The sequence below is a fragment of the Alosa pseudoharengus genome, unplaced genomic scaffold (assembly GCF_046254945.1).
Source record: "Alosa pseudoharengus isolate Yale_2024_CS ecotype anadromous, Long Island Sound unplaced genomic scaffold, YU_APseudo_1.1 YU_APseudo_1.1_scf_7, whole genome shotgun sequence".
Taxonomy (NCBI): Eukaryota; Metazoa; Chordata; class Actinopteri; order Clupeiformes; family Clupeidae; genus Alosa; species Alosa pseudoharengus.
Genome location: NW_027468859.1, coordinates 33,010,776 through 33,026,458, shown reverse-complemented (window position 1 = coordinate 33,026,458; position 15,683 = coordinate 33,010,776). Strand labels below are relative to the sequence as shown.

The 15,683-nt window shown below is 41.0% G+C and overlaps 1 protein-coding gene across 1 annotated transcript; it reads right to left on the bottom strand.

Annotated features, from left to right (window-relative positions):
• Nucleotides 1-6,004: 6,004 nt before the first annotated feature.
• snap91b (synaptosome associated protein 91b) lies at nucleotides 6,005-15,670 on the bottom strand. Its single transcript, XM_076272708.1, has 7 exons — nucleotides 15,590-15,670; nucleotides 13,185-13,307; nucleotides 12,728-12,752; nucleotides 11,446-11,488; nucleotides 9,943-10,050; nucleotides 7,962-8,069; nucleotides 6,005-7,559 (listed from the first exon to the last, which is right to left on the bottom strand). Exons 1-6 carry the CDS (start codon nucleotides 15,594-15,596, stop codon nucleotides 7,983-7,985), a joined length of 393 nt encoding a protein of 130 aa, XP_076128823.1. The 5' UTR covers nucleotides 15,597-15,670; the 3' UTR covers nucleotides 6,005-7,559; nucleotides 7,962-7,982.
• Nucleotides 15,671-15,683: the final 13 nt, after the last annotated feature.

The following is a 15,683-nucleotide window of genomic DNA, read 5'->3' as shown; positions in this document are numbered from 1 at the left end:
AGGGAATGCGGGGGTGATGGTGGTCTGTACCATTAACCCAATCACAGTTAAAATCCACACCTTAATACAGACACATACTACATATGAAATAAACAGCCATAAACCTGGAATTCAGTGCAGGTGAGTGTTTGGCTGCAGTCCATGGAAGTGTGGCACAAGGCAGTTTTTCAAAAGTTTGTCATAGGGGAAAAGGAGAGGACTCCTTTTTCACACCAACTGTGTAGGCCTACCACACCTTACTAAATCAGCACTTTAGCATTGCTTTACAACACAACATGCTTTAGAACCAGAGATGGACAAAGTACACAGTACCTTCAAAGTATACACCTTGTCAAGCGATACAATGAAAATTGCTATAGTTCCTTATATCCAACATCAACAGTTTTAGCCTGGGTGCCAGCCAAACTTAGTCCCGCCCACAACATGGTTGGGAAGTTCGGTCTTGTTGTGGAGCAACTATGCTCGACCCAAATCTGGCGGACCAATCAAATCTGGCTTTACGATGATGGACAGGTGAGCAACAGCGCCTCGTCTATCACGTCATCTGAGCATACTTAGGTTCATTATGTTTGCAACAAAAACGCTGTGGCTAGAAGGAGACAGATGACTTCTAAGACCCCATATGGAAAATGCATATTATTTCAATGAGGTTTTATCACTGAAAAAGATTAGCCTATTTCTGAAAACTTTGGCCAAAGTTGAGATGTGGGAAAACTGATGGTTTCACTTTCATCAAGGGAAAACAGTGTGTTGCATTGTGACATGTTGTCACCTGTTTGAGGGATTTGCGACAGCCTTTCCCAGCTGTTTATAACATGTTTGTAGCATATCAGTGTTCAACAGAATTATTTTTAAAAACGGAGGGGAAATAGGATTTTCCTGATAGCCTAACCTACTTAGCCTAGAAATCTAGATGCGCCCCTAGCGGCAGCAAATTGCTGCCAGGGCTAGTCTAGCAACTCTCCGTTGGCTTGTGAGCTCCAGAAATCGAAACTTAATCAGGCATTGAAATCGTGTATAGAGGGCTAACATAATGATTGATGGCAGAGTTGCAACGGTTTGGCTTGAATTCCCTGCTACTTGAAAAGAAATATCCTATTGCGTCCTATTGCGTGCAGAGGGAATTTGAAAGACAACTGATTATCCTGCCCCTCGGACTGAGCACTACGAATGGTGAGTGCCCAGACCCTACATTTTAATGTGGGTCTGGCTCGCCAGGCTATAACCTACTAGTATCTCTTAGATTTCGCTAATGAGTATTGTAGGAGATATTGACGGCACAATAACTTTTTTTTATTAAATTAATAATAAATAGCCTATATTATTTCATACCAACGATAGTTCGATGATATTGTTAAATTAAATGGTGAGTTAATTTTTCGCGTGTATAGAGGTGACCAAGAAGCTATTCTTGTCCAAAAAGTATTGCTACACCACGATAGGCTACTCAATATGTTGTCCAACAACGGTGAGTCATTTTCCCCCGTAGGCCTACTGGATTTTAGGGTTCCCCCACCTGCCAAACCCCACTTTAACCACTGGACAGACACTCGAAAATCATCAAGACTACATTTACTTAGGCTACTGTCCACGTTATAGGTCTATTGTTTATTCAAACAGATTATCACTATAAACCCACTAGTTATAAGATAAACATCTGTACACAAAAAGTCTCTAGGCTACTTACTTTTTTCCCCTTCCTTTTTGGACAGCCCTCTTCATCTTTCATCAGTTCATTGACTGGACTGTGTAACTGAATGTAACTGAAATAATTATATTTAGACCCACGTGCAAATTAAAAATTTCCTTAAAGGTGCCATGTGTAATGTCTGCCAAAAATCAATTTATACTCCACATTCCATAAAAGATGGGGGCAGTATACCTCCAGAAAGTGAGTTGGTCTACCCCAGAGTAACAACCAAGAAACGTGTATTGCAGTTTGGCTGGTGGTTATGTTGCCCGCATGCCGCCTCCCATGGCCGAAACTGGTATTATGACACCTGTCGGGCTGTGGCTAGTAATTTAGCATGCTAATTCAGGTTGATATCTCTGCAGTACTATACCTTGTCATTTTTTTAATGACATCATCGCCCTTATTTCTTCTCATTCTTTTGATGTGTGTAGCTCATTTTTTGGATATTCTTACCTCAATTCTTACACATGGCACCTTTAAACCTCCGCCACAGTTTGGCAGTTCACGGAGATTAAACAATTTACCTTGTCTGTAATCTGTCGTGGATTTCAGCACATGTCCATCAGTGATCACTCTCATCTCATCTCATCACCCCACCCCAAGACCGATTTGTTTTTATTTCATGGATGCTCCGCCCTACGTCTGCTGCATGACATTACATTTACTAGGAAAGGAAACGTAGCAATCACATGAATGTAGGAAACGAAACCTAGGCTAAACGAAACCTAGGCTATATCGTAGGCTACGTTCAAAACGTTTTCATAAAAGTGGATGTTTGTAATTGCATTTGAGAAACACTTGTCAAAAAGCAGAGATTAGGCCTAATCAAATCTGAAATACAACCCCAAACAGAGAAAGTTGGGACGTTGTGTAAAATGTGAATAAAAACAGAATGTAATAATCGGCAAATCTCTTAAACTCATAGTTGCAAAAAGTACACAGACATATCAAATGTTGAAAATGACAAATTTGACTATTTCATGGAAAATATATGCTAATTTTGAATTTGATACCAGCAACATGTTTCAAAAAAGTTGGGATGGGGGTAACAAAATGCTGGAAAAGTTGTGTAATGGTAAAGAAAACAAAAGATGGAATGGTTCACAGCTAATTAGGGTAACTGGCAACATGATTGGGTGTGAAAAAGAGCATCCCAGAGAAGCAGCATCTCTTAGAAGTAGGCCCAAGTATTCATCACTCTGTGTAAACCTGTGACACAAATTATAAAACAATGTCATTTTAATGCTTCTTAACATGAAATTGTGACGTATTTAGGGAGTTCATCATTTACAGGACATAATATTAATAAAACATTCAGAGAATCCAGAGAAATCTTTGGAAACAAGGGAAATAGCTGAAAAACAGAGTGGATGGCCTCAGATGGCACTGCATCAACACCAGACCTGTTTATAGACCTGTCATTGTATATGGGCTCAGGAAAACCTCTGATAACCATTGTCTATGTGCCCAGTTTGTTTCTCAATTCAAAAACTGCAGCTAAATTTGTATTGAGACATGATACAGAAAATACCACCCTCTTATCTGGGCCTGAGCTTGTTTAAAATGGACTGAGGTAATGTGGAAAAGGTTCTGTGGTTAGACCAATCAAAGTTTGACATTCTTTTTGGAAATCATGGACTCATCTGGGCTAAAGAGGAGAGGACCTATCCAAGCATCCAACCTATCCAACTTGTTTTAGTGCTCAGTTTGAAACCAAACATCTATGACTGTGTGGATGAGCATTAGAGCCTACAACATGGGCATCTTGCACATTTGGCAAAGCACAATCAATTCCGAATGATGTATACAGGTTTTGAGCAACATATACTGCCATCCAGGCAATGTCTTTTCCAGGGACGACCTTGAATATTTCAGGAAAACAATGGCAAAATTAATTCTGCACATATTTAAATAGTATTTCTCTATAGAGGAAGAGTCCAGACCTGTCTACAGTCCAGATTTGTCAAATTGGGTGCATAATGGAATGAAAAGCATGACTAAGAATACCCATACTGTTGAGCAACTGAAATCCTACACTATATCGGGGAGTAATGGGACAATATTTCATTCTCAAAACTGTAGCAAATGGTCTCCTCAGTTCCTAAACATTTACAGAATTGTGTTAAATGAACAGGTGAAGCAGCACAGTGGTAAACATGTTACTGGCAGCAAATTCAAAATTAACATATATATAACATATATAACTTTCCATGAAATAGTCCACATTTTAATTTTCATTTGATATGTTGTCTATGTCCTTTTTGCTTGTTAATATGGGTTTACGAGACGTATTTTACGTATATTATGACATTATGACATTCTGTTTTTATTTGCATTTTACACTTACAACGTCCCCACTTTTTCTGTTTTGGGGTATTAGGCTAAGCCACACTGTGTTTGTGTCAACGATTCCCGACTAGACACTGAAAGACCAGGGTGCATGAAACTTGTTGGGCATGTAACCCCACAAGGATGACATACTGTAAGACCATTGTTATTTGTTTTGATCGCCCATCTTTGGCTGACAGGTTCAAAACTGCACAGAATTTGAAGTGGATCATTATGACACCCTCTGACTGCACACACATACAGTAGCCTAGACACAGTAGACATGTAGGCACACGCACATGCACACACACACACACACACACACACACACAAACACTCACACATACACACACATGCAGGCAAGCAGGCACACACACACATCCCATTACCCCAACTCATCACATGGTGTGTATGTATGTCTAATTGAGTGCCTGTCACTTTAAGAAGAACGTGACCGTAATTAGCTTTCAGTCTCACGTTATTAAATTAGCAGCCCTAGTTGCTTAGTGCAAGGATATGTGGATTTAATTAATCATTTTTTCTATGTCATTAGATAAACTAAATGTTCAAAAAACTAACAAGTCAAAGAACATCTTTCTGGGAAGAGATAAGTGTCTTGCAATGCTAATTTCTATTAGTAGGCCCATGGAAATGCACCATAGTTTATCTTTTATTTATTTGCATTGTAACATTGGGAGGAGCAGGATATAGAAGCAAGTACAGCAGTACTGTAGCTGTTTAGTTTATGATGGTTGTTACATTTAGTTTATGATGGTTGTTAAGTTAACAACAATAATAAACTAAGCGGATAGGCCTACTTGCTTCTATATCCTGCTCCTCCCGAGCTACTGCTTCTCAACTTGTTTTCACTAATGCAAGATGAGTAGCTCTTACACCACATTTAAGTTTTCTAAAACATTTATTTCAGACATCATTTACAAGATGCAATTAATTTACTTGAGCTACCTTGGTGCATAAACCCCTCATAGACAGTAAAGGTATCACAGTATCGGATAGGCAAGCTGGGAGTTATTTGAAGCAGGGGCACAATAAGGGAAATCGAAATTAATCCAGCAACAAAACAAAACAAAGAAAAGAACAAAAATCAGAGGGCAAACATAGTACGTTGACATATATTTTATACATCCCCAGCCAAAAGTGAGGGGGACAATTGCCGTCTCTTTAAAACTGCGGGTGTCGTATCCCCTGTGCCACTGGCGCACCAGGAGAAACCCATCTTTGTCCAGACAAAATTATTACCAGGACTATGGGCCAGGCCTTGCATGTAGCTCTTCATTTCACATAGACATGACATAGTTGCACATGTGCACATTTTTGATCTGTCCGAAGGCCTAGACTGGACTAGACTGAAGCCCTCCTCAGTAACTACCCTGATCTTGGCCTTGTATCATTACGACTGCCGGCGTTTTTTGTGTCAACGATTCCCAGGACACTGAAAGACCGGGCTGCATGAAACTTGGTGGGCATATAACCCTACAAGAAAGACACAGAAACATTGTTTTTTGTTTTGATCTGTCGCCCACCCGCCGCACCGGGCCCCCCCAAAGGAGGGTAGGCCGGACACAGTTTTCTGTGAATATCTCGAGAACCGTAGGGCCTAGGATGACCAACTTTTTTTCGTATGTTGGTCTCAAGGGGCCATTATACCCATGCCATTTCCACTAATTTTAGGTATAGTGCCACCTAGTTAAAAATGAAAAAGCAAAAACGAGGCGTTGTAATTGCAGGTATCTTTGGCTGACAGGTTCAAAACTGCACAGAATTTGAAGTGTAGGGTGCGTCTAGATTTCTAGGCTACAAAGCAGTTGGAGTGGAAACTAAATCCACTATGGGCTATTGTTGTTTTGGGCTCTTTTGTACGTTTTCAATGCAACGACCATCAAAATACTCTATGTGTAAATTTGTGTACATTTCACTCACACACCAAAAGAATAACTGGCTTCTCTTATCATCTCTTCAGATCACTGTTTTTATTGTATTTCAACAGTATGCACATGCACTTGGGCTCAGGAGCTAGGTTATTCAGATAAGTCAAAAAATTAAAACAAAAACAAAAATAACAAGAAAACAATCAAAAGCAGTCATTCATGGAACACATTTCCCCCTTTATTCTTTTTTTTAGTTTGTTTGTTTGTTATCTGTTCTCAACACCACAGTTTTTTTTCAATACAGAAACAAAACACTGAACATCCAGTTATATTTCCATCCTCCAGTCACAGGGTTGACAGTCTCTGATATGGCAGATGCTGCTGCTGATCATTGGGATGCAGCCGGACGCTGAATACTGTCACCTTTCACTGCGGAGCTGAGGAGAGGAGGGTTGGGGGGGTGCATCCAATAGGCTACTAGTCTTCTGAATATAGATAGAGATATATACACATTGGGGATACAGTATTTCCACTTCTTTCCGCTAGAGACTGTATGCTAAGCATTTTGAACGCAGTAACTAAAATATATGAAACAACTTTTTTCATTTAAATTCAAAATAAAGACTAAAAGATATCTGCATTGTTTGGTCAACAAAATAAAGTCTAAAATGCATAATGTGGCGTGTCATACGACACGTGTAGCACACATTCAGGTGAGGAAAAGGGGCGGGGCAGGAGCAACAGAAACAGGAAGAAAAAGAACAGAATAGAACCTGGGCGTCAAAACATCAGGGGGGACTTTTAGTTCTCTTCTCATGGCGCTGGTGCTCTCTTAGAGAAAAAATAGGGTTCCTCATTTAGTACCCTTCAGAAGGTTCTACCACAGGCACACTCTTTTGGAAGAGTTTCACTGACCTCCATTCTGACTATGAGAAACTCATCAGAAATGTTCAACCCAAATAAATCCATTTATAGGGAAACTTTACGTGGAGCAAGGCCTATGGAGAGCTTTCAGATTTTTTTTAAGGAACTAACAAAGAACCCCAGAGAACTATAGTTTGTGAGTGTAAGTAGGTTCCCAGCCAAGTGATGGCTAGGGTGAGTTGAGTTGGTGTGTGTGTGTGTGTGTGTGGTTAGGGAGGTTACACTTAGTGAAATGTCTGCACCACGACAACAGAAGGGGGGCCCTATGAGATTAACACACACTGAACATTGTTTATGTATTTGTTTACGTGTTTACTTTTTTGCCCACAGAGAAAAAAACAACTTTCCCAAGCCACTCTGCATCCCCAAACCCCCATCGCAAAGAAGCCTAAGGACAATTTCCACCTAGCTCTGTCCACTGGGCGGCTGACTCCTGTTGTGACTGCACCATAGCTAAACATGATTTTCTATTTTTTTTCTTTTTCATTTTCGCTTAATTTTAATTCATTTTTCACTGACCGAAGTAAAGGATGACATTAAAATACGCACACACAATCACACGTATACAGGTTCACATCCACTGTTTGTGCTACAACATTAGACAGAGAGAGGGAGAGAGAAAAGGGGAGAAGAAGGAGAAGGAACAGGTGACCAGAGAGAGGGAGAGAACATCACACACCCATATCAACAGGACTCCCATATCAACAGGGCTCCAATCAGCTTTACTGGGAGCAGAACAACACAGAGAGAGAGAGAGAGAGAGAGAGAGAGAAACAGACAGACAAAAAAGAGCGAAAATATAAATAAATAACTTGCAAATACAAATTGATGATAACACTACATTTCATAATAATAATACAATATAATACAGATTTCAAGGTCAAACAGACTTAAACTGGGGTCTGTGTGTGAGGACAAGTCTGTGGTGAGTGTAGGAAAACGAGCATGATGAAACAGCTATGCTACGCCATATGGTTTATAGTTATTATATGGAAAGGCTCTATAGGAAGCATTTCAAGGTTAAGGTTAATATTACAGTACAGGGGGATGTGTGCTGTGAGTTTATGTGCGTGTGAGTGTTGGAGAGACAGCTGTACATATGACAGGGGAGGTAAGAAACTGTTTACCTGACAGGTTCTATAGGATCTCTATAGGAAGTCCTTAATGTTGAGGTCAGCCAGGGGGTCTTTGGGGGGTGGGGGCTTCCTGGGGCTCTGAGCCATAGCAGGGTTCATCTACAGGGGGTTAGTAGCACATACACACACACACACACACGCACGTTAGTACATCTCTCAGTGGACACTACTATCTCACACACACACACATGGTAGACATAGTAATAAGAGTCTGTGGGTGCAAGTCTCGCGGCAAAGCGGTAGCAATTACGGGAAAGTAGCCTACGCCAAGGCCTGGACTCTGAAATGGGTGAGACCACTCTGTTGAAGTAAATTTAAATACACCACATGCAACCAGCCTTAAATCTGATCTGTCTATCGGCAAATAAATGCAAACTTTCCTTTATCGTAAGAATGGGACATCCTATAGCCAAAACACCTAAGCGATATTGACCCATCACGGCAGGGTGTCCAAAACTAAATTTGTCATTTGTTGAATTGATATTTGGAGTTCAGAGAGGTTTCACATCATTATTGAAACTAGTCTCTAATCTCAACTTCATCTGTGATGATTGTTAATTAAACAGGCCTATCTAACCAAACAGACAGTTCAAGTTCATGAGAGCACAGCTGGTCTTATTAGGCTAAAGGCTACGGCTTGCTGGTGCTGCTATATTAGTCGCCTATGTTCCCACCCTCTGTTTCCAATATATGATACACCATTTTGCTGGTATAGCTAGTAGACTAATGTGCAAATGATTGCCTTACTACAAATTCCAAATATATGGATGGATAATAGCGTGATGGAAAACAGAACGACCTCGAAGTCTATGACAGGGTACCCAAACTTAAATCAGGTAGGCTATACCAACCTGGTTGTGTAATTTCTCTTCTTTAGACCTTAGTCCACTCTCCTCTGTTCATAGCCTACAATAAGTGCTTAATTTGGAAAATATTAGGTGTTCGGAGAGTAGAAGAGAACATAGGCCTAATAGCCTATAGTATTTCAATGTATATATGACCAACAACATATATAAAACAAGGCGGACAAACCAATCTTCCTATGTTTCAAAACTCAGTTAATTAATCCAGTTCATTAATTTCTTTTTGCACGTCTTTCCAATTAATGCTAACGCCACACGAGAATACTAAAACCGTAGACCTGTAATAGTTATCAGATATTAACTCATAAGTTTAATGTAATTTTTTGACATTATCATAGAGTATCCTTTTGGGATGCCATTGGAAATTAAACATGCTTCAACGTGACTCCTATGAATATGTATCACATATTTTGCTCAAAATCTTACTGCTGCATTAACAAAATAACAGCCTGGTTGGATGTGATACGGTATTGAAAACATGTCTGAAAAGCTACAATCAAGTTTTCTTTTGAATTGCTTGGAACAGTAGAAGAAATGCTACATACAGTATTATTCTTTGAAAAAGTATTCAGATCAGATGAATTCAGACTGTAAATATCGTCTGACGCATTCCATTTAAGGGTATTGCTCAACAGTGCTATTGTTTGACTGGCGGCAAAATACGTGAAAAAAGTATGTGTGCGCATGGGTGGTGTGTGTGTGTGGGGGGGTGTATATTTCCATGGAGTTGTGTGGATTTCTTTAAGAATATGTAACTTGCTGACACCGGTAAAGGTAGCTACACCAACCAGTTGAGCATAGTGTGTGTGTGTGTGTGTATGTGTCTGTCTGTCTATCTGTGTCCATGTGTATTTGTCTCTCTTTCTCTCTCTGTGTTTGTGTGTGTGTGTGTGTTTCTGTCTGTCTGTCTGTCTGCATGTGTATTTGTGTGTTTGTGTGTGTGTGTGTGTGTGCGCGTGTTTCTGTCTGTCTGTCTGCATGTGTATTTGTGTGTGTGTGTGTGTGTGTGTGTGTGTGTGTGTGTGTGTGTGTGTGTGTGTGTGTGTGCGTGTGCGTGTTTCTGTCTGTCGGTCTGTCTGTGTGCATGTGTATTTGTCTGTGTGTTTTACCGGTGCACCGCTCCCAGCGGCAGGGAACTGCGGCCTCATCATGGGCTGCTGGGGGAACATCATGGGAGAGCCGGGCATCATGGGAGCTCCAGCACCGGGCGCCCCCGCCTGTGTGAGGAAGGGACAGAGAGAGAGAGAGAGAGAGAGAGAGAGCGAGAGAGAGAGAGTGGAGATAGCAAAAGAGAAGAACAGAGAAAGAAAAAGTGCAAGAGTGACATGGAAGAGGGAGAAAAAAAGTGGTTAAAAAATGTCTGCCATCTTACGAAGAGGGAGAGAGCATTCCGGGGGAGAGGCTGTTCATGTTTCTTACCATGCAAAATGGAGGCTGAGACCCCATATAAGGTGAGGCCCCTATGGGCCCAGTCTATGAAAGGGTTGAGGGGAGGGGGAGAGGAAGGGAGGGGGTTACTGACACAGAGACAACACAGCACTGGACCTAAGACACAACACAGCACTGGAACTAAGACACAATACACACTGCAACATGTAACACACAGACACACACACACACACAAACACACAGAGGAGTACTGACAAGACAGACTGGAGAGGTGGTTGCTTTGGTTTAAAATGATTATTATCATATATTAATATTATTATCCTTAAGGAGTCGAGTTGGGATGTTCTATGCTTTCATAATGGCTTTCATCGTGATTGAACTTAGCATGGATAAAGCACTGTACGAATAAGGGTGCTTTCCAAACAAATGAAGCTGAAATGACTGCCTTGCCCTATCAAAGCATAGCCAGAGTATAGAGGCACTGGAAACCCATACAAAATGTAATATATCTCCAGTGTATTATGGATCTACTGTGGATACACTGAAATACACTGCAGTATATCAGAGAGGGGTTTCGTATGCTTAAAGCACATTTTCTGCAGAAAGTACTATGGGGAAAGAATTCATAATGTAGACTGTGTGACTTCAGATGATTGACCCCAGGGAAGGACTGGAGCACACAGATAACTTAGATAACTTTAATGGCGCAAGTGACAAACGTTTCGACACACACAGCGTCTTCCTTGTGTGTGTTAGTCACTTGCACCATTAAAGTTAAAGTGAAAAAGTTATTTGTGTGATCCGGTCCGTCTCTGGGTCCAGAAGTGCCCCAGGACCTGCTGCTGACAGAATGATCAGTATAGGTTTCTACTCAAAGCATCTATGGATATTCTAAGCATATGTGATTCATTCAGTATATGAATCATATATGAATGGCTGGGTTTTGAGTGATTAAGTCTAACTTTAAGTCTGTGGAGTGCCTTTAAGGTCGGAACTTTTCCTTTCCTTTACATCTGCTGTAGAGGAAAGGAAAGAAAAATAGAGAAAGAAGTCCTGCCATTCCCTGCCCCTTTCAAATGACATGATTGGAGCAGCCCAGAGGAGTCAGGCGAAGGGGACGCGCGTGATAGGCTCCATGCCATGCTCATCAAGCTAAACCAATGCTCCAGCCCTACAACACACACAACATTTACCATGGGACCGCCCCACTGGGGAGGAGCTACCTGAGGAGCTTGCCAGTTGGCCCCGCCTGCTGCCCCATCCGCCCTATCAAAGAAGAGAGAGATCAACCAATCAGAGGGCGTCAATTTAACATTTCGTTCACCTTGTAGCATTATGATTACAGTTTTTTCTGAATACTTAAACACAACCGTGATTCTTATAGCACAATATCTAAAACTATTAATTATTACTATATTACTATTACTATTAATTAATTAAATTAATACTTATAGCAAAACCACTCACTGAGTTCGCAAAACTAAAAGCACAAACACTGCTTTGCACTCAGTTTGCAATTTTGTAACACACAGGTGAAGAAGTAGGAGGAAGAAGAGGAGGAAGAGGACGCGGAGGTGAAGAAGTGAGAGGGAGAGGATGACAAGGACAAGGAGCTGAAGGAGGAGCAAGAGGTGGACGAGGAGGGGTAAGAAGAGAAAGAAATAGCCCTTTTACAGGCAAAAAAATCAGTCTATATGTGGGGATATTGGATATTGGATTGGATATAGGCCTGGATACAGCATTCCAGAATATATTTTCCCCGGTGCCTTGGACTAGGACATTGCATGTGATGTAGACGAAATTTTGAGAGAGATGACACGATGTAGACTGATTTTTTTGTCTCAGTGAAATTGCTATTTTGTGTTTTGACTTGGAAAAACACACTTGTGTTTGTTTTGATGTGTGTAAATAAACACCAATTTGGATCCCTGTATGTTTACAGAACTATGACAAAATTATGACATCAAACAAAGTCATGACAAAGTCTACTTTGTGCAGAGAAAGCAAAAGCCAGATGTGTTTTTTATTCATACCATCAGAGTGTAGTTGGCACATTATGTGCTTATTATTGTGATGGCTTGTGTTTACTGATACGAAAACACAATTTTTACGAAGGTGTGAAGAATTACTGTAAGCAAGATGTGTGAGCTTTTGCAAGAGAACTACAATGTTTTGCTGATTGGGTGAAAGATTTTCCTATTTGTGTGTAGAGTTTTGCAAAAAAAGCCATAGTTACAAAAAATGTGCTTAAGCAATCAGAAAAAACTGTATGGTCAGTGCCTATATAGTTAGCTGTTGTCAGACAACTAAAATGAAGCAATGCTTGTTCTTAGCCTGAATCTGGAGGTCATCATGCTTCATTGGCCACCTGTCCTTGATCACCAGTGTGCCAACAAGCTAGATCCACATGGAAAGGGCTTTTCTTTATGCCACAGAGCACACGCTACTAGAGAGTGACTCATTCATACAGGGAAAGAAAGCGACTGGATCAAACAGAGAGCTTACGGTTTCTGGTTCCCCATGGACAGATCTGCAGGAGAGAACAGGAGAGCATGTTAGTCAACATACCAGTATGTTTGAATCACGTTAGGGCTACGTTCTGTTATGTTGAGCAGTATGTTTGATTCACGTTAGGGCTACGTTCTGTTATGTTGAGCAGTACGTTTGAATCACGTTAGGGTTAGGGTTAGGGTTAGGGTATTCTGTTATGTTGAGCTCTGACAGACAGACACACACACATACAAATGAATACAACTTTTCTGTCTAACATGGTAAAAAGGGGTACTAAAAGGGTAGCCCCTTTTTTCAGTTAAAATGATGTTTAAAGATCTCTGCACCCTGCATGTATATGTGTACTGGTATGTAAGTGTGTTTGTGTGTGTGTGTGTGCGCGTGTGTGTGTGTGTGTATGTGTGCGAATCAACCTACAAGTGTGTGTATGTGAGTGCATGCTAATACTCACTGCTGGCCAGGTTAGCCATGGTGGCGTCCAAGTCAGGCTTCACAGGAGATGCAGTCATGGGTGATGCACCAGCTGGATGAGGCGCCATAGCAGGCATAAGAACATCACCCAGTCCATCAAAGGCTTGCAGAAGGAACGGAGAGAGAGAGAGAGAGAAAAAGAGAAGAGGAGGAGAGGAGAGGAGAGGAGAGAGAGCATTAGAACAACAGCAGTGCAGGTGCTGTTACTATCCACCCATCACCTTCATGGATTACCACACAGAAATGTGGAGTATGGTTATAACAACAGTGACCAAAATAGTGTTTAATATTTATATTAATATAAGACACAGAGAGATAATAATATATCTAATTAATTACTGAATATAATTACTGATTTTAATTACTGAATCTATAACCTCCTTCTAAACATTATTATCACAATATGTCATGTTCTCACATAACTAACACCCACTATACAAAACACAAAAGACATTACAAATGCACAGCACAACACCACAAGTACACAATATACAAACACATTATTATACAATCACTAGCTACTTCACTGCTCTTCACTAAGACTACACTAAAGAGGCACTTCACTGGAGTGCAAAGCTAGAAATACTAGAATATTTTCTGGTATTCAGATTCACATTTCTCTGAATAGGCAAAGCGCAGCTGAGGAAAGGTTAAGGTTTTTTTGTCATTCATCTTGTATTCATTCCATCCATCTATCAATCCATCCATCCATCCATTCATCCATCTATCCATCCATCCATCCATCCACCGATTCACTCGTGTTAAGAAGCAAGCTTCTTCTACAGTACAAGAGCTACAGGGGGTACATGAAGCTGCAGTTGGCTGCTTTGCGCCGAAGCACTGTGGGGGTAGCAGCTCGCGGGTTAAGCCAGAACTCACCGGTTGCAACGGGAGGAAGCAAGCAATGACCCAGACCATAAGGCAGATGGAGAGAGAAAAGAAAGAGAGGGTGAAAAAGAGAAAAGGGACCAGGGGACAAGAAGAGGAAGAGGAAGAGGAAGGAAGAAGAGAAAGATGACGAAGAAGATAGCATGGAGGAGCAATGGTGTTTTACAAACAGGAGAGAAGAGTAAAGAGGTGAGCAGAGAGGATAGAGCCATTTTGAGATCATCAAAGCATTATTTTTTGTTGTTAATGTTGTTGTTGTTTTTTTTTGCTTACAGATTAAAACATGGACATAGGAAGAAAACAAACAAACAAACAAACAAACAAACAAATGATGATGGCCAGGCTGAACCACATGATTAGTTGCATCCTTGCGGTTGCAATGTTGAATGGGGTTGCAGGTTGAGTCAAAGAGAAGACTGCACAGCCACAAAGGCACAGAGTGCCATGACCTATCAGAAATCAATCCCACCCACACAGCACTCTCTCCACTGCTCAATGAGGACTTCAGCAGGACACGGACACAGAATACACCACAAAGAACAAGCCAGAAAGCTATCACTTAAAAAAAGCCAAAAAAGCACAAAATAAAACACTTAGAACTCTCTCTCTCTCTCTCTCACACACACACACACACACACACACACACACACACACATATTCACTGGACAAAGACGACTCATCCAGTGGGATTCAAACACGACAAAACAAAACAATAAAACGCCGAGATAATGCATGGGTTTATGAGGTCGTTCAGGTGTACAATGACTGTTTCATTAAAAACTCACAATAATGTTCTCAGGTGTGTTTATCAGAGTTGACATTTAAAGGTACCCTATGCAAGATGTTCACCTTAATATAACCTTTATGAAGCCAATTTGATGGTAAACAAACTTGTCGTTCATCTAGCATAGCATTCAGTGTAGACGTAACGAGCCGCTAATGAGAAAACCAGCCATGCAACTTCAAGAACAGCGGCCCGAAGACATCTAGCGAGAATCGTGTAACATTATCTTGTCAGTAGTTTTTGCCTGTTGTTAATCCTTCATCTCCACAACAAAAGCATTTTCATTGTGTACAGGGGGGACAAGCCAAGAGAAGTAGGCTTTTTACAACAGCGGAGTAAAATATAATTATATTGCGACTCTAGAGGGAGCTCTACAGTCGCCAAAACTACCTGAACCTGCATAGTGTACCTTTTAAAGGACAGTGTTGTGCTGTAAACTCTACATAAACATTTACAGTTACAGGGTCAAAAACATATAGAATTTAGTCCATTCCATGTCCATGTATGAACTAATGATTTACATGTGTGTGTATGTTGAAAAACGTGTGTGTATGTTCTAAAATATTTTTTTTCAAGATATTTGGAGACATAATGTGAATTTCATTTTTACAGGCATATGACGTGGGGTATGATGTGTGTGTGTGTGTGGTGTGTGTGTGTGTGTGTGTGTGGCATGGGACACAAATGACACTGGACGCTGGTGGCCCACTCACCCGCCATCAGGTCGGCTCCTGCCGGGGCAGCGGGTGCTGTGGCCTGGGCATCTCCAACTGCTGAGTCTGCTGGGGCAGCTGGAGGACCAGACGC

What these genes read in the sequence shown, in the direction of transcription:
- snap91b (XM_076272708.1), bottom strand. An exon ending in CATGGCTAACCTGGCCAGCA is followed by an intron (nt 12,753 to 13,184) that starts GTGAGTATTAGC and finishes TCTCTCCTGCAG; the next exon opens with ATCTGTCCATGGGGAACCAG. An exon ending in CCGCTGGGAGCGGTGCACCG is followed by an intron (nt 8,070 to 9,942) that starts GTAAAACACACA and finishes AACCCCCTGTAG; the next exon opens with ATGAACCCTGCTATGGCTCA.